The sequence below is a fragment of the Cetorhinus maximus genome, chromosome 8 (genome assembly GCF_964194155.1).
Source record: "Cetorhinus maximus chromosome 8, sCetMax3.hap1.1, whole genome shotgun sequence".
Classification (NCBI taxonomy): domain Eukaryota; kingdom Metazoa; phylum Chordata; class Chondrichthyes; order Lamniformes; family Cetorhinidae; genus Cetorhinus; species Cetorhinus maximus.
The window spans coordinates 136,466,309-136,486,056 of NC_135886.1; the positions used below are offsets into that span (position 1 = coordinate 136,466,309).

The following is a 19,748-nucleotide window of genomic DNA, read 5'->3' on the forward strand; positions in this document are numbered from 1 at the left end:
AATTTTGAAACTGAATTTGATAGATTTTTGTTGGGTAAGGTACAGAGGCAGGGTGGGTAAATGGAGTTAGTATGCAGATCAGCTATGATTTAATTCCTTTAATTCCTTCATTTAGTTCCTTCACTGTCGCTGGGTCAAAATCCTGGAACTTCCTCCCTAACAGCACTGTGGATGTACCTACACCACATGGACTGCAGCGATTCAAGAAGGCAGCTCACCACCGCCTTCTCAAGGGCAATTAGTGATGGACAACAAAAATGCTGGCCTAGCCAGTGATGCCCACACTCCATGAAAGAAAAAATAAATAAATGGTGGAATAGGCTCAAGGGGCTGAATGGCCTACTCCTGTTCCTATGTTCCACTTGTTCTGAGTTATTTGGGATGTGTTTAGACACTAATTTGGATCAGACAACAATAGGCAGAGTGCAAGAGATTCTGGATTAATCTCAACACTCAGAGGACAGAGTAAACAAGATGGTGGACAATAGGTGGTTGGTCCTTCAGACTGTCAACCAGCAGGTTGGAATCCTTTGCTCATTTGCAAAGAAAGGTTCACTGTGTCAATTCATATTTGTTTGTTCAATGGACAGAATTTTTCGCTCGGCATGTGGGCGCGCACCCGACCCGCTCGAGTGTGAAAGGAGTGCGTTATGACGTTGGGCGAGCGTCCCGACATCATCGTGCGCTCGCGTGATATTTCAGCCGGTTGGCACACACAAGGGTCAGAAGCGTGCCCGCCGACAATTAAGAGGCCTATTAAGGCCATTAAAGTAGTAATTAACTGAGATTTTGCGTTGCCGTCCAATATTACGGTTAGCGGGCTGGCGAATTGGCCAGGCGGCCGACGCATTTTTTCAGGAAACCTCATCCATGGGCGGGATGTGGTTTTCGATATTAATTTTTTAAAAAAATGTTTGGACAGAATTTTCACCATCCATATGTTCCGGTGACTGATTCTGATGCGTGGGCATTTTTTTCCCGGCTTTTAAAATCTTTATTTTTGGCATTTAAATTCTTCAGCTCCCTGAGGCAGCTCTCTGCCTTCAGGGAACTTTCATTCTGCGCTCCCCCCAGCGCTCGCCCTCTTCCTGCCCCTACCCCGGCAGCGCTGAGCCATTAATTGGCCAGCCAGCGTGAAATCGCGGTTGGGGGCCGGTGGCGGGCGAGGTTCTGCTTCCCGGCGGCTCCCGGGCCCGCCAATCACGGGCGCCCGCCAAACTAAAAATCCTGCCCAATGTGAATTTGATAATGATGAGTAACTGTTGGATTGAAGGTAAAGTACCTCCGCTTTGACATGTAAACTCCACACTTATGTGAAAGGCCTTGTCATTTATCCCCATTAACCTAATAGCTCATGAATAATCCTGACCTTCATATTCATCCCATGTTCACACCTCAGTTCTTTTCCACGTCCCTATTCATCTCAGTACTCTGCATTCAGCTCCCTTTTTAAGCATCTTTGAATCGCTTCCTTTCCGATATTATTTCATTGTTAGCTTCTACTCTTCATGTGGAGTGCATCTGAAGCTGCTTAACATCATAATTCGAAAAGGGTCTTCAAGATTATGAAAAGGTTTGATGGAGTATACGTAGAGATGATCATGCCACTTGTGGGCAAGATCAGAGCTAGTAAATATAAGATAGTAACTAAGAAATCCTACAGGGAATTCAGGAGAAACGTCTTAACCCAGAGGGTGGTGAGAATGTGGAACTCACTAATAACAGGGAGTAGTTGAGACAAATAGAGTGGGTACTTTTAACAGGATGCATGTGAGGGACAGTGGAATAGAAGATGATGAACGCTGGCATGGGCCTGTCGGGCTGAATTTTCTGTTATCTAAGCAACGGGCATGGTGGGCAGCTGGTCCTGGCTGGACATCCAAAGCAGTTGGCTCCAGTGCTGAGGTCCCCTATCGCCTTCAAACACGGACTGGGTAAGGGGGGATTGGTGCTTGTTATGTTTCTGTCTCTTTTTTTATTGCTCCTCAGTAGGTGTGACTCCTAACTGGGGTGAGCTGATAGAAACCTTTAAGGTTATGAAAGGGTTTGATAGAGTAGAGTTAGGGAGGATGTTCCCACTTGTATGTGGGACCTTAACTGAAGGCCATTAAAATAAGACATTAACCCATTTGGGAATTCAGGAGAAACATATTTACCCAGATAGTGGTGAGAATGTGGAACTGGCCACCACAGGGAGGAGTTGAGATGGATAAACATAAATTAAGAGCTAGATAACCAAATGAGGGAGAAAGGAATAGAAGGATATGTCAATGGGCTGAGATGGAGATGCATGGGAGATGACATTTGGGCCTGATGGGCTGAATGGCCTGTTTCTGTGCTGTAATTGCATTGTACCTTTTGAAATATTGGACATGTTGCACAAACACAAGTTTAGCTCCAGATCCTGTCAATACTATTGTAAAAACTTTGTAATACTTTGAACTGTGGCTTGTAGCTTGGGTTTCTGGACAACAGGTGTTCAGCTGCGTCAGTCTTACCAAAGCGGCCTAGGTGTGAAAACAACAAAATTGACTTCTTAAATCAGGACTGTAAGCCCCAGTCAATCTTTGATACCTCTGCAATGTGCTGGTGAGACCTGCACACTCTCAAACGGGCTTCAGTCCCAACCATAGAGAAAGCGTGTGAGCTATTTTTTTAAAAGCAAAAAAACTCAAACCAATGGGACTCACGATTTCTGTGGCGCAGACTTTGTCGGAGGTTTTCCTTGAACATCACAGCGCTCTGAAAAGAAGCAGGCATTCGGAGTGTCACATCTTTGTTATTTTTTACATAGAACCTATCTACAGCTGTTGCCATCTCCATTGAAATTCTGCTATTAACGTGCCACAACACACAATACTTTATCATCGGGAAATTATTCTTCCGTCTTCTAAATGTTTGCACCATGTAATTAACATTCCAATATTAAGTTTAATTACAGACAGAGCATTAAATTGCCTTTAAAGACAAGAGTAAAAGGTGACCTACTTTGCCCATTGTACCCGGAGGTTAGATGCTGAGAGTCCTACAAACAAAGAACATGAGACACATCAGGGCTCGTTTCCTAACCACACAATGCAAGCAAAGGAGAGGTAAGAATTTATTCATTTAGCTTTTACATGTAATGACTGCAGAAATTAATGGCTGAAAATACAAAAGCAATTAAGCAGAACACAATGGCACTGTGTCGTACTGTTTGTGTCAGATAATTACCTGGTCGAATTAGAACTAAACACACAATTCTAACAGAATGAATATAAGATCAGGGTGACAGAATACTGCTGATGAAAGAATATCACATGTTGTGTCATCTTAACAATATCTCTTTGAAACATTTAATATAGTACCTATTTCATTAAAAAGCATACATCATGCATATTAAGCAAGGGATTTCCATATTCCTTTTTATCGTGATAAATGGAAGCCTCATTTATCCTAAAACTAGTTAAGAGCTACAAAAAAAGCCAGCCAAATTATGCTTAGCAACTTAACATTGGCTATTCTGATGATGCAACCTTCCGCATCTATAGTTTGGATATGTCTTTCCTTTTCCTGATTCTCCCCCCCCCCCCCGCCCCCGCTGGGATTGACAGGGCCCTCGTCTGCGCCCATCCCATTTCCTGTGCCTCTGTTCGTCCTCCCTTCTCTCCCTTTCAGAACCATGATCGGGTTTCCCATGTCCTCACCTTCCACCCCGCCAACCTCCACATTCAGCAGATCGTCCTCCACTGTTTCTAATAACCTCCAGCAAACACGTCAGCAGCAAATTCCCCTCCCCTTACGGCATTCCAAAAGGGCCCTTCCCTTCCCTGGTCCGCTCCTCAATCAACCCCCACCACCCATACCTCCCCCCCGCCACTCCCCCCTTCCCAAGTGCAGGAGATGCAACACCAGCCCTCTTTACCTCCTCTCTCCTCACCCTCCAAGGCTCCAAACACTCCTTTAAGTGATTCAGCGATGTACACGCACTTCTTTCTATTTAATTTACTGTATTCGCAGCTGACAGTGTGTTCTGCTCTGTACTGGGGAGACCAAACGGAGATCGGGCGAATGCATTGTGGAACATCTCCTTCAGTCTGCAAGGATGACCCCGAGCTTGCGATGGCCTGTCATTTTAATTTTCCACCTTCCTCTCACGCTGAACTCTGTGTCCTTGGCTTCCTGCAGTGTTCCAGTGAAGCTCAAGTGTGCTCGAGGAACAGAACCTCACCTTTTAATTAGCCACGATAAGCATTGCGGACCCAACACTGAGTTCAGCGATTTCAAACTGTAATCTCTCCCCCATTTTGTGTCCTTTCTCTTTGTCGGTTTCGGCTTTGCCCTCGGAGTTTCCTTGTTTTTGCTTTCGGACGACAGCTAATCATCATTTTGCCATTCACGCTTCCTCTGGACACACTTTTTGTTCTTTACATTTTTTAGTATTGGCCCTACACCATCAAATATTTGTCAATTAATCTTTCCTGTCCTCCGCCTTATCACAGACCTTCCCTTTTGTTTTTTTAATCCCCCACCGTTCCCTCTTTCACTGATTAAAACCATTTACATTTCTAACTTTTCCCCAGTTCTGATGAAAGGCCTTGGCCCCGAAATATCGACTCTGTTTCTCTCCCTACAGATGCTTTTCAGACCTGCTGAGAATTTCCAGCATTTTCTGTCTTGATTTCAGATTAGGAGCATTGCGTTAGAAGCAGATCAGAGAAGGTCCACACGACCGATCGCTGGAATCGGTGGGGCCGGGGTGTGAGGGGTGCTGGTGGGCTATCCTACGAGGAAAGTTTGGACAGCTCAGGCCTGTATCCATTGGCGTTCAGTAGAATAAGGGGTGAACTTATTGAAACATATACGATCCTGAGAGGACTTGGCAGGGTGGATGCTGAAAGGACGCTTGCCCTTGTGGGAAAGACGAGAACTAGGGGAAAACAGTTTAAAAATTAAGGGGTCTCCCGTTTAAGACGGAGATGAAGAGAAATTTTTCCTCCAAGAAGGTTGAGAGTCTGTGGAACTCTCTTCTCCAGAGAGTGGTGGAGGCAGGATCAATGAATAATTTTAAGGCCAAAGTAGATAGATTCTTGACTAGCAAAGGAGTCAAAGGTTATCAGAGGTAGGCAGGAAAGTGGAGTTGAACCCTTGGGGCCACAATCAGATCAGCCATGATCCGATCAAATGGTGGAGCAGGCTCCAGGGGCTGAACAGCCTACTCCTGCTCCTAATGTGTATGTTTATATTTCCAGTATCTGTAGTATTTTGCTTTGGTTGTTGCATTCACTTAACTCGGTGGCTGGGTTCATGGTTGGATTCCAAGCCAGTACCAATTTGGCTACGTGTCTGTATAATCTGGTGGGAGTGTTGTTTCTCAGTGCCCCATGCACTGATAGTTCTTGCCCTGCTATATGCTGCGGACACTGCTCCCCTTGGACGAGCTCTGTCGTTCCATTAGATGACAGTGCGCCTGTATGACTGCTCCATTTCTGACTTTGCTTCATATCGCCTGACCGCCTTGCTTAAAGAAAGGTGGATCCCAGTCTTCGTAGCTCTAATCGGCCCTCAGCATCCACAGCCTATTGGTGCAGAGAGTTCCAAATTTCTAATGCCCTTTGTTTGAGGAATTGATTCCTAATTTTATTCCTGAATGGCCCAGCTCTAATCTTAAATTATTTCCCTTTTCTCTAGATTCCCCCACCAGAGGAAATATTTTCTGCATATCTGCGCTATCGAATTCTTTAAGCACTTTAAACACTGCAATCAGATCACACCTCAATCTCTTATATTCAAGGGAATATAAGATAACATTCAGTAAAGTGTATACCTCTGCCAAGCTGTCTTAACTCAACGTTATAACAATTATGCAGCTCTTGCTTAAGGCTTTTCCCTGCCTGGTTGATGTTCTGTAACTACAAAGCTGGAAAAATAAGTATTTTTGTTAAGAGCTTCCATTTCACTGAGGAGGCTTCAGGCCAATCCACATCCAATAACCTGCTCTGAAGACTCAGCTCAGATTAAACAGGAAAACAGTAGGTAAACTAAGTGTTGGCCCTCTAGAGAGTGAGAATGGGGAGTTAATACAAGATAATAAGGAAATGGCGGATGAAATGAACAAATATTTTGCTCCCGTCTTCACAACAGAGAATACAAAAAACATTCCAATAATAGCTGTAAATCAGGAGGTGGAGGGGAGAGAGGGACTTGGTGAAGTTACAATCACGAGGAAAGTGATACTGAGCAAACTGATGGAGCTGTGCACTGACAAGTTTCCGGGTCCAGGTGGACTTCATCCTAGGGTCTTAAAAAAGGTGGCTAATGAGGTCGTAGATGCATTGATGTTCATTTTCCAAAATTCCCTAGAGTCTGGAAAGGTTCCATCAGACTAGAAAGTAGCAAATATAAACCCCTCTGTTCAAAAAGGGAGGGAGGCAGAAAACAGGGAACAATAGGCCAGTTAGCTTGACAGCTATCGTGGGGAAGGTGTTAGAGTTGATTATTAAAGAGATTATAGCTGGGCACTTAGAAAAGTTCAAGGTAATCGGGAAGAGTCAGCATGGTTCTGTTTAAATTGTTTAACCAATTTATTAGAGTTCTTTGAAGGGGTAACATGTGCAGTGAATAGAGGGGAGCCAGTAGGCATACTGTACTTGGATTTCCAGAAAGCATTTGATGATGTGCCACATCAAAGGTTATTGTGTAAAATAAAAGTTCATGGTGTAGGGAGTAACATATTAGCCCGGATAGATTGGCTGGCCGGCAGAGAGTATGCTTAAACGGGTCTTTGTTTGATTGGCAGGGTGTGACAAGTGGAGTCCCGCAGGGGTCTGTGCTGGGGCCTCAACTTTGTACAATTTACATCAATGACTTAGATGAGGGGAGCGAAGGCGTGGTAGCTAAATCTGCAGACAACACAAGGAGACGTAGGAAGATATGTTGTGACGAAAACGTAAGTAGTTTGCAGGCAGATATAGATAACCTGAGTGAGCGGGCAAAAATATGGCAGATGGAGTATAATGTAGGAAAATGTGAAGTTGTTCACTTTGGCAGGAAGAATAAAAAAGCAGAGTATTACTTAAACAGCGGACAACTCCAGAATTCCAAGGTGCTGAGGGATCTAGGTGTTCTCATGCATGAGTCACAAAAAGTTAGTATGCAGGTACAGAAAGTAATCATTTATTATGAGAGAGATTGAACATGAAAAGTAAGGATGTTATGCTTCAGCTTACAGCACTTTGGTGAGATCTCGTCTTGAATACTGTGTGTAGTTTTGGTCTCCTTATTTAAGGAAGGATGTAAATGCGCTGGAGGCGGTTCAGAGGAGGTTTATTAGATTGATACCTGGAATGAGTGGGTTGTCTTATGAGGAAAGGTTGGACAGACTGGGCTTGTTTCCACTGGAGTTTAGAAGAGTGAGGGGTGATTTGATTGAAGTTTATAAGATCCTGAACGGCCTGGACAAGGCAGACGGGGAAAGGATGTTTCCTCTTGTGGGTGAGTCCAGAACCAGGGGGGCACTGTTTTAAAATTAGGGGTCACCCTTTGAGGACAAAGATGAGGAGAAATTTTTGCTTTCAAAGGGTTGTGCGACTTTGGAGCTCTCTGCATCAGAAGCTGGTGGAGGTGGGGTCATTGAATATTTTTAAGGCAGAGTTAGATAGATTCTTGTTAGGCAAGGGACTCAAAGGTTATTGAGGGTAAATGGGAACATAGTACTTGAAACACAAAGAGCTCTTATTGAATGGCGGAGCAGGCTCGAGGGGCCGAGTGGTCTACTCCTGCTATTTCGTATGTTCGTATTTTGGAAACTGTGACAAGTTCCACCACAGCATCTGAGACAATCTACAACATTCTAAAACAATTAACAATATTCTAAATCAAAGAGCCCGCTATATTTTAAAATAAAAGTCCATTTGCCCTATCTCCCAATTTTAACTGATCCTTTAAAAGATTCCAGGATCTGGATCCAGGTCCACATCTTCGTCAAAAATGAATCAGTTCTTCCTTTTCCCATACCCTGGACGGAATCTTCTGCTCTCACGGGTGCAGGAAGGGTATATACTTCAGTGGGATGGTGGGGTACTGGAACCCCGTCACCTCCCCACCTTCGCCAGATTTAAGTTCTGGCCGGGAACTCCCATGGTCGACCTTCCCACCCCTCTGCCAATTTGAGGCCCTTAAATGGCCAATTAATGACCACAACAAGGGCTCATCACACTGCCACTCGAATTAACCAAGCTGCCGGCTGGCCTTTTGCCATGCGGCCTGCATGACAGGTAAACCCGTGTGGGTTGCTTGTCACCTCCGGTGGAGTGGGAGGAGGGCGGCGGGTGCGGTGGTGGGTGGGTGTCCTTCAATCGAAGACACTCAGTACTTGGTCGAGGGACTCGACATCAGGAAGCTAGTGGGGCCCACTGGGAGCTACCTCCCTGCCCTTGCTGCTGACCCCCCCCCCAACACACCTTCACCCCTCCCTCCCTTCTCCCTGCGGCCCCCACCCTACAATATCATTCCCCCCACCATCCCCACCCCATCAACACACGCACACACATTGCTTATCTGTGGCCTGGGTTGCTCCACGACCCTGGGACTCCGGTGCCTGTCCTTCCACCAGCAGCCACGGCCTCCCCAGTGGCGCTGCTGAGCACAAGAGCTGCCAGCCTCTGATTGGCCGCCCCCAGGGGCCTTGATTCCAGGGGAAGGCTCGCTGCTGGCCTCGCCACTGCCTAATTGGCTTGTGGTTCAGTGAGTCTCTCGCTGGCTCTCCAGCTGGTGGGCGAGTCTCCTGATGCCTCTACAAGATTCTATCCCCTATCCATGTACCAAATTTCACTGAAATCGGTCCATTGGTTTTTGAGATATATTGTTTGCAGACGAACAGACTATCAAGCAGGGGAGAAAACATGACCTCCATCCACCTTCACTGGAGGAGGTAATATATTCAATCTGTATTCGTCATTTACCCCTCTAAATCCTGCTGGCATTTCAGAATTAAGAGTTAGTCTGCTTTGAGTGGTGTTGATTGAGGGGTGTTGACGAGTGCACGGGGAAAGTTCCCTGCTCTACTTTGGATTGTGCCATGGGATCCTTTGCAGCTACCCAGTCCAAATGCTGATCAGACCACACCTGGAGAAGGGTGAGCAGCTCTGGACGCCTGAGAAAGGACATATTGGCCTTGGAGGTAGTGAAGGGTAGATTTACCAGAGTGAGACTTAGACTTCAGGGGTTAAATTAAGAGGAGAAATCACACAAATTAGAGTAGTATTCCCTGGAATTTAGAAGGTTAAGGGGTGGTTTGACAGAAGCTTTCAAACTATTGAGGAGAACAGACAGGGTGGATTGAGCTAAACTGATTCCCACACAGTGAAATACAAATTTAAGAAAGGGTGAAGTGGGATGAAGGCCCTATCTCATCAACTTTGAGGGTTTCCCTAGCAGTGTAAGCTGCAACAGTTTCAGTCAGTCTGTTACACTCCACTAAATGGCAATAATTTGGCACGATGTTAGGATAAATGGGAGCATCGAAGAACTGGGAGTGACAGTCAGGGAGTCTGATTTGCAGCCCTTATGCCATCTTTTCCTTTGGCCATTAACTAAAATGGCAATAAAATCAGAAGCACTCTGAATGGCGTTTTCTCTATCTCCAAATCTCGGATCAGTCAAGCAAGGATCCACCGCGTTCTGAGTCTCCAAAAATTGATCCCAGGGTGGCAAATATAACCAGACGCAGAAATTTCATGCAGAAGTACCTCTGATGTGTCATCTGCATCACCTTTGAGTAAGACCCATCTCGATGACCTTACATTGGAAGGATATCCAATGGTAGGATGGAATAGGATGGGAGGAGGCTCAGGTAGGGCATCAAAACCAGCATAGACCAACTGGGCCAAATGGCCTGTGTTATAAATTCTGTATAATTCAATGCCTTCCTTTGATGCACATTGTATAGATAAATCTAGATACCAAAAAGGTTTCAATACAAGGAGTCTAAATGGCAGTCGTCAGTTTTTATATAAAACCTCAATATTGTAGCCCTCTGTGAAGCTAGAACTATATTATTTCAATTCTAAAAGCCAGTTGCTGTCAAAAGGTGTCGCTCTTAAATGTTCCCGACTCCAGCACAAATCTGTCATGTTAAATTCAGCTTCAACAGCCGGCCCCTACCTTGTTTGGAATCGGGAACTTGGTTGGTTCGGCCTTGCCAGGTGTGTGTATGGCTGTTAGGGGAGGAGGCCACGAATGTGTCATCTCCTGCAGCGAAGGAAACAAAACAATTTCAAAAATCAATTTGTGACTCATTTCACAGTGTGTCAACTGCGCATTGTTGTAACCATTGTAACAGTCTCCAGTAGACATCTCGCTGCTCAAAGCGCCCCTCATGATATTAGTGTAATGACATGAATCGAAATGCAAAACAAAACCTTTCTGTTACTTTTTTGCTATTTGCACTGTGTTTATTTTGTATGTGCCGAGTACTGGTGATGAGTTATTCCTTCTTACAGTGTGAACTCCTATACTTTAAAAGTACAGCAATTAAAAAAAAGATTTAACTAAAAGCTATATCCCATTTCTTCTAAATGTGCTGATGATATGGGACACTAAGCTGTCACAGGCACTTTGCATAAATGAGATACTTTCTACTCAATGCTCCATTAGATGTGTGGGCGAGAACCACACAGTCCTCTGCTGTGTGTAGCTGCAGGCTAATGATATACGGTCTCCAGAATCCAAATCGCTTTGTTCTTAGAAGGCAGTTTCTACTGAGCTCTGTCACAGCCTTTGTTTAGTGTTATTAAACATGTTTTCCACTATTCGATAAACTCACCTAACACGAAGAAGGCCTGGCTTTAAAGGAGCAGCGTTCCTGTGCTAAACTCTGCATTGGTAAGACTGAATGATTTGGCAGGTAGACTACAGACACCATAATGGCGATTACCAACCTAATGGCTTCAGTCTTATATCAAATCCGACTGCGTGAAGATAAAGAACTGATGATAAACTTAGGCGAGATGAATTTCTATCAGTACTTTTTAATTTTTCCCTGTTTAAAAAGCACCGTGATACACAAAGCAACTCAACAGACACTGCAGACAGTGCACTGTTAAGGCATTGGAATGTCATGTCACTTAGGTGTTGCACATGGACTCCAGTTTGGTCAGTCACCTACTGGTGTCTTTTTGATTCCAGCGCACCTGTGCAACCAGGTGAAAAGCAGAGGTCAGGCATGCCAGCTATGCCTGCATGTGTCGATTTGAACTCAGTTGCCTCTGAATAAATTTTGTAAACTCAAAGCCAACTCCAACACCATCTAAGATAAAAGCAAAAAAACTGCGGATGCTGGAAATCCAAAACAAAAATAAAAATACCTAAAAAACTCAACAGGTCTGACAGCATCTGTGGAGAGGAACACAGTTAACGTTTGAGTCGGTATGACTCTTCATCAGAACTAAGGAAAAATAGAAAAGAGGTGAAGTATAAACTGGTTTAAAGGGGGAGGGTGGGGGGGGACAGGTAGAGCTGGATAGAGGGCCAGTGATAGGTGGAGATAACCAAAAGATGTCATAGACAAAAGGCCAAAGAGGTGTTGAAGGTGGTGATATTATCTAAGGAATGTGCTAATTAAAGGTAGAAAGCAGGACGAGCAAGGTACAGATAGCCCTAGTGGGGGTGGGGTGGGGGGAAGGGATTGAAATAGGCTAAAAGGTAGAGATAAAACAATGGATGGAAATACATTTTAAAATAATGGAAATAGGTGGGAAAAAAAAAATCTATATAACTTATTGGAAAAAAGGGGGATCGGAAAGGGGGTGGGGATGGAGGGGAGAGTTCATGATCTAAAATTGTTGAACTCAATATTCAGTCCGGAAGGCTGTAAAGTGCCTAGTTGGAAGATGAGGTGCTGTTCCTCCAGTTTGCGTTGAGCTTCACTGGAACAATGCAGCAGGCCAAGGACGGACATGTGGGCATGAGAGCAGGGTGGAGTGTTGAAATGGCAAGCGACAGGGAGGTCTGGGTCATGCTTGCGGACAAACCGAAGGTGTTCCTCAAAGCGGTCACCCAGTCTGCGTTTGGTCTCTCCAATGTAGAGGAAACCGCATTGGGAGCAGCGAATGCAGTAGACACCAACACCATCTAGCTGACTCTACTGTGCAGTACTAAGGAAGGGTTGCTTTGTTGGAGGTGCCATCTTTCAAATGAGGCACTAAATGGAGGCCCCTTTTCTGGTAGCTGTCAATGAGCCAATAGAATAACGTGAAGCAGAGCAAGGCTGACATTCATCTCTATACAAATGCCGCTAAAATGGATCCAGTTGGGTATTTCTCTCATTTGCTGTTGGGGGAATCTTACTGAATACCAATTGGTTGCTCTCCTTGTCCCACAAATTAATTACCACAAGCAATTTGTTGACTGTGGTGGATTTTTGGGACAGTCTGCGGGTGCAGTGCACGCACTACACTATTAAAGTCCTTCCATCTCCTGAAGTCAGTAGAAGACTGACTCAATCCCAATCTTGCCATTGGTCCTCCTGACCATCCATCATCATCAGCAGCAGTCTCTCAAAATGAGAGTACAGCCCTACAGCCTGTGACAAGAACCTGCACATGGAATGTTTTAACTTGGGGAGGCTGCTGCGCTGCAGCTACCACATGGTTCTGGCTGACCAGGAGACTCTCCTACCCACTACCGCCTGCCACTGACGTATTGGAAGGATTTGCAGGTTGACAATCAACCTGTTCAGCCACACTATGAGCACATCTTCCATGGAGCAGGATTCGGACCTGGAGTTTCTGCCTCAGAGGCAGGGACACTACCCACAGCACCACAAGACCTCATCTTGACCATCCTTTCCAGAGGGTGAAAGGCCTGATATCAGTTTATCTGGTTGCACTCTCACATCTGGTGACTGCCTAATGCCACCACTAGAAGCCAACTGAGTCACTTTCTTAAGTCCTCAGAAACTTAACTGACCAGAGCTGGTAAGATCGCGGAGAAGTACAATCAGTTAGCAAATTTTAAAATACAATTTAAAAATGAATATGGTAACGCATACTGACAAGCTAATGGAAAATGACCAACTTAAGGATGTATCCTTGCCTAAATTTTAGTGGCTTAGGATTCAGTTATTTCTTTTTCTTCATGCCAAAACATTCACTTGTGGGCTAAAATCTACAATAAACACAACCTCTCATCCGTTAGTGTCTTGTTCAAAGATAACTAAACTAGGCTGAACTCAATGCTGCTCACTGAGTGGCGGCATAAATCATGGTGGCCCTGTGAAGGAGTTAAACAAAGAGCCTTCGCGATTGAAGCAAAACAGGCTTGGTTAAAAATCCAGCTCCAAGGAAACAAAGAGTGACCAAAGCGGGTGACCACCCACAATCCATCTCGCACTGCTCTGGACAGATGTCTGAGGAAACAGTCACTGTACCATATATCACTGAAGGTCACAGCAGCCCATTTCAACATACGTTTCAGTCTTCCGGTCCTACTTCGTAATATTTATAAGCCACATCATAATGAATTAGGTTGAAGGCGTACAATTACTGTAACAAATCTGACAGTTTCTTTTACTGTAGCAAAAGAGGTTAGTTTTTGTTCTGAAATCACCACACATCTGACCTCCGTTTGGTGATATCAATCACCTGAATAGCTTTGGTTGAATTATCACCATTGTAAAGTACATCTCACGCCTAGACTGATTTGGATGGATGTCATTGTCAAACAGCACAGTGCACTTGATCTGAATCTCACTCCAACCTAGTGCAATCAGAAGCATTCCACACTTTTTAGACACTTTATTTCTGCACTGTATCACACACCTGCCACAGTCCCTTATTGACCTTTTGTTTGTCATATGCATATAATATAAAGTCTCTACAGGCCATGAATTTAGTTTGCATGTAATTGGGCACTGTTTGTGTATGCTCAGGAACAGACTTTGCATATGCTCAGGTGCATACTTTGTGTATTCTCAGGAATATAGTTTGTTTTCTCAGGATCACACTTTGTGTATTCTCAGGAACATACTGTGTATGCTCAGGATCACACTTTGTGTATTCTCAGGAACATACTGTGTATGCTCAGGAGCACACTTTGTTCTCAGGAGCACATTTTGTCCGTTCTCAGGAACATAGTTTGTGTATTCTCAGGAGCACACTTTGTGTGTAATTCTCAGGTAGATTTTGGCTTTATTCAATACTGTATAACAACAGTGAATCAGTAGCCCATTTGGCATCTCCCAATGTTCATTTCTATTAACCACAATAGCAATAAAAATGGGGAAAGATGTGAAATAGGCTGCTGATTCATTATCAAATGTTCTACATTGTTGCACAAAGTCAAGATTTACCCTATTTTGTGCTGCTCAGGAACATAACTTGTACATGTGAAGGAACACAGCTTATGCTACTCCATCTGTGCATGTGGCACGTGGCATGGGTACGCTTGAAGTATGAATAATGGCTAAAACTCAAAGTATATTGAAAAACAAAAGGAATGGTGCAGTGTTATGATGAGTCTCCCCTTCATCCAACTCTACACGTTTGACTCAGCCTGGGTCGAGTTGGGCTTTAACATAAAATCATTTTAAGGAGAAAATAAGCAAAACTATTTTCCTCTGCCTGACCATTTGCTATCGAGCACGGTAGATATTAAACAATTTCAAAAGTGCCAGATGATGAAATGCTTTGTCCTTTCTCCTTTCAGAGCAGGAAGGAATAACAAGCCATTTATTTACAGTAGTTTATCAAGGGTCACATACAAGGGAGGAGAACTTTTCCAAGGACCACCCAGTGGGACCAGGATTACGTGCTCGCTGTTAACTGGCCTTAATCAACCTTCTGTCTCAATTTTTTTTTGCACTAGAGCAGGGATGTTTACTGGTTTGGACATAATTCAGAATTTGAATACTTCTGCATGAAAGAAGGTTCAACATCTAGTTGGACATCATTACTAGTTTCGCTACCCCATAATATTCCACAATAATATGCATGCGCTTTTGCACAAGCATGAAATTGTTCTGATCAACAACAACTTGCATTTGTGAAGCACATTAACCATAGGAAAACATTCAAGGGACTTTACAGGAACATTATTAAATAACATTTGGAACCAACCACAGAAGGTGGTATTAAAACTGATGACCAAAACTTGGACAGGAGGTAGATGTTAAGGAGCATCTTCAAGGAGGAAAGAGGGACAGGGAGACAGAGAGGTTTAGGGAGTGAATTCCAGAGCTTAGGACCTAGGCAGCTAAATGGCACAGCCACCAATGGTGGCGCGATGAGAATCAGGAATGCACAAAAGGCCAGAATTAGAGGGTTAGAGAGATCTCTGGTGGGTTATAGGGCTGGATGAGGTTGGAGATGGGGAGGGGCAAGGTCATGGAGGGAAAGCCAGGTTGAGAATGTTAAAATTGAGGCCTTACCAGAATGGACTCTATGAGCACAGAGGGTGATGGAGGAATGGGACCTGATGTGAGTAAGGATACTTTCCAAGCATCACCAGTCAGCGCATCTGCTGCTTGAATCCTCAAGCACACTTCTACTATCTCGAGACTGGACTATTCCAATGACCTCCTGACAGGCCTCCCACCGTCCTTAGATGCTCCATCTACTTTTCTGCCGCCATTACATTTAAATAAATGATTCCGTGACCCTGCATCCCTCCAGACTTTGTCTTCAGCTGACTCTGCCCTTGTTGGTTCTGTTCTTTCACTGCCTTTAGCACTTTTCAAAATTGAGTTCTGATTTTACTGGATCTCACTTTAAAGCCAGACTCCTGGCCTTCTATTTAAATGTGTACAAATGCACCCCCAGATTAAATGTGCTGCTGCATTGTTTCCCAGTCCCATGAAATGTGCAGCCCCACATCCTTCTGAATACCTTCAGCAGCCCTTCAACACATCATTCTGCATCAGACATTTCTTACCATTTCTTCATTGTCTCCAGCTTAAAATGTCTGGAGCCTTCTACCTAACCGTACTGTGGGAGCATCTTCACTACAGGGACTGCAGTGGTTCAAGTAGAACACTCATCACCAGCTTCTCGAAGGCCTCTAATGATGGACAATAAAGATCAGGCTGGCCAGCAATGCCTTCAACCCACAGAAGAACCTTTTTAAAAAAAAACTACTCTCCAACTCCTCTGGTTTCATTGTGCCTGCCTTTACCAAATCTCCCCTCCTGCCTTGCATTCACTCCACCCCCTTCCACAACTGTGTATCTATCACACTCCCATTACGTTCCTTAAAATGTATTTTTCCATCCAGTTTGCCTCCCAAGCCCTCTGTGACCCTTTCTTTACACAGGGCCGCTCAACACAGCTTTGCCTGCCTTCGTAGCAGAACAATACACTCAGCATCACACCGTCCTTGTGTTATCTGACTTAACATAAGCAATGCCAAGGCAGATTTACTGTATATTTGTTTAAACATCAGTTGGCCTCTTCATGGTGCCTAGATTTAGATTTAGTATGAGTGATATCAAGAAGAGAAGCCAATCGAGCTCAAAGTGAGTGTTCCGGCTCCTTGAGTCTAATAGTAATATTGAAGAATACAAATGCCTGGTGACTGCATTTTACTGTCGGTTACCAGTGCTCAAAGGGTTACCTTCCACCTGAACGCTAAGGACTTGCTTTCTTCTCGTTCATCCCAAATTATATTTTGGGGCAGTACTTGAGGGAGGTGCTACACTGTCAGAGATGCTGCCTTTCAGGTGAGACATTCAACACATCTGCCCTCTCAAGTGGCTGTAAAAGATCCCATGGCACTATCTCAAGCATGAGCAGTGGAGATCGCCCGATGGCCTGGTTGATATTTTTTCCCTCAATCAACATGCCTAAAATAGATTATCTGGTCAATATCAGTCAGTGTTTGTGGGAGCTTGCTGTGCACAAATTGATTGCCACATTTCCCACAAGACAACGGTGATTACACTTTAGAAGGATTGCATTGGCTGTAAAGAGCTTTGGTCTGTTCTGAAGTTGTGAAAGGCATTAAATAAATGTAAATCTATCCTTTTATCTTACTGAGGTACTAGGAGTAATTTATCACTGGATTATACAAATCACACCTGAGTATATGAAAATTATATGAATTAGAACATATACTTTTCCTATAACTCAAAAATTGTAAATCATGTCTTTGCACAACCAAAACTACACTGTGATTAGGAATAACAAATTAGTTATGCTAATTACTCCTGATTTAAAATGCAAATTGAATTTATCGCAAAATAGATTTCTGCTCTTTGAACATCTGTATGAGTTGACTTCATTAATATAAAAAAAAATTGGTAGTTTACAGTTAAAACTATTTAACCTAACCCTGGAGGAGAGTTACTATATTTTACTTAAAAGACTAGCTGAATTCCTGTGGGGTTGATCACAATGATCCTATTCAGATGTAATATACCCCTTAAGACCACTGTTGAGGTAGTCTTGGAAGTAAGGGAGTGGAGGGATTGCTCTAAATAAACGCATTCTCTGGTTAATTAAAATCTAATTGCTGTTGGCAGTTCTCACCCTCGTCTGCAGTAGCATCAACATTTTGAAATCTTTGCTGCTTTAAGAATTAGCTCAGAATCTTGAGGGCTATTATAAAAGAGGGTCAGAAGGACTTGCATTTATGTAGCACTTTTCACGACCACCAAACGTCTCAAAGCGCTTTACAGCCAGTGAAGTGTTTTTTGAAGTGTAGTCACTATTGAAATGTAGGGAATGTGGCAGCTAATTTGCACTCAACAAACAGTAACGTGATAATGACCAGATAATCTGTTTTTTTATGATGTTGATTGAGTGATAAACATTGGCCAGGACACCAGAGATAACTCTCCTGCTCTTCTTTAAATTAATGCCATGGTATCTTTTGCATCTACCTGAACAGGCAGATGGGCCTTGGTTTAACATCTCATCCAAACAGCAGTACCACCCTCAGTGATGCACCGGAGTGTTAGACTTGATTCTTATGGCTCAAGTTCTAGAGTGAGACTTGAGCTCAGAACTTTGTGACACAGAGGCAAATGTGTTATCAATGAAACCACAGAGTCCTACCTGTCTTGAGACAAGCTAAAAAAGAACTGGAGTAGAAACCTGTTCTATCCTGGTCAGGGCGAACTCATTCTATCACACCTAACCTGAGAATTTTTCTATCGCAACCTGGGTAGAATTCCATTATTTGTTGCTTGCAGGAAGCAAACCATTCCATGTTCTAATAACAACAAAACCATAAGGCTTTACAGAAGGCCATTCGGGCCATCATATCTATGCTAGCTCTTTGAGGTGGCTAACTAATTTCACTGTCCATGTGCTTCCCATAGCCTTTAATTTTCCTCTGCTTTGAACTTCTGTTTACTGTCGCAACCATTCTTGGTGGCAAAGAGATCTTGCTGTGTCCAAAATGGCTGCTGTACCTTTGTCTTCATAACTATCGTCATTACACTTCAAAAGTAAGTCATTCTGTGTGGAGCACCTTGGTACGCCCTGAGGAAGTGGTAAGGAGTTATTTTTGTTTGTTTATTATTCATTCGTGGGACATGGGTGGTACTGGCTTTCATTGCCTGTGCCTAGGACAAAGAACAACATTGTATGTTGATATTTTCCTGGAGGCTCCTTGGCCCCAAGAAGCTAAAGAGGAAGACTGGCATGGCAGGAGGCCAAAATATATCAACACTCGCTAAGGTCTGCTTGATTAAAGCTGCCATCATAGGAAGTTTCAAATAGTTTGTTGGGTATTATTGCAGAGCCATTATACACAATGAATTACAGACATGACATTGATCTGGGGAGAACACAAACTGGTGTCTTGACACAAGTCATGTGATTTTGCATGGCAGGAGAGTTCGGGACCATTTTGTTGGGCTATCTATCTGCATGTGCATGAGCATAGTTGCATTTCAACACCAATCAAGCTTGGTTAAACTCCGTCAGAGTGCAAAGAATGTTTAAAGAAAGAATTTATATAGCACCTTTCACAATCTCAGGCCACCCCCAATTAGTTTCACAGTCAATTAAGTGCTTTTGAAGTGGAGTCATTGTTGTATGCAGAGAAACACAGAAGGCAATTCGCCCAAAGTAAACTCCCACAGCTATCAATGTGATAATGGCCAGATAATCTGGTTCAGAGATGTTAGTTGAAGGATAAACATTGGCTGGCAAACCAGGAGAACTCCCCTTTCCTTCTTCAAAATGGGATATTTTACATCCACCTGAGTGGACTGCCAAGGCCTCCGTTTAATATCGTTTTCAAAAACAGCACCTCCCTCAGCATTTGCATTAGAATGTCAGCCTGGATTATATGGTCAAAACTCTGGAATGAAACTTGAGCCCACAACCTTCTGACTCAGAGGCCAAGCCACGGCTCACACCTCATTGAAGTTTTTTTTACTGCTGCATTGGCCTTGGTATTTGACTGCACACATATCGCTGTAAAATAGTAAGACCTGCTTGTGCTTCTTATTTCTGGGCAGTTCGGCCTACCATAGCACCTAAGAATGTTACTTCCAGTGCAACTGACCAATGACATCAAGGCAGACGGTTGGACCGTAAAGCATTAAAAAACTTGCATTGACTTATTTACCATTTTTAGATCACAAAACTTCAATGGTTTTAAATGTAGTACATTTCTCCTCAGGTCAATGATGAACGTATTCATGGGATGTGGCATGGCTGGCTAGGCCAGCATTTATTGCCCATCCCATAGCAGGGACATATGCAGCTTTGGCCTTTATGATCACACATTCAGCAAACACAAGGTAATGCCCATCTGTCCCA

General features: G+C 43.7%; 1 protein-coding gene across 4 annotated transcripts in view; it reads right to left on the reverse strand.

Annotated features, from left to right (window-relative positions):
* aff2 (AF4/FMR2 family, member 2) overlaps positions 1 to 19,748 on the reverse strand; it is a 453,090-nt gene that overhangs the window by 170,298 nt on the left and 263,044 nt on the right. For all 4 annotated transcript variants that reach the window (XM_078547681.1, XM_078547680.1, XM_078547683.1 and 1 more), the window contains 3 exons: positions 10,144 to 10,230; positions 2,989 to 3,025; positions 2,691 to 2,742 (listed from right to left, as the gene is read on the reverse strand). In XM_078547681.1, coding sequence (XP_078403807.1) covers positions 2,691 to 2,742; positions 2,989 to 3,025; positions 10,144 to 10,230 — 176 coding nt within the window. The remainder of the gene's footprint in view (positions 1 to 2,690; positions 2,743 to 2,988; positions 3,026 to 10,143; positions 10,231 to 19,748) is intronic.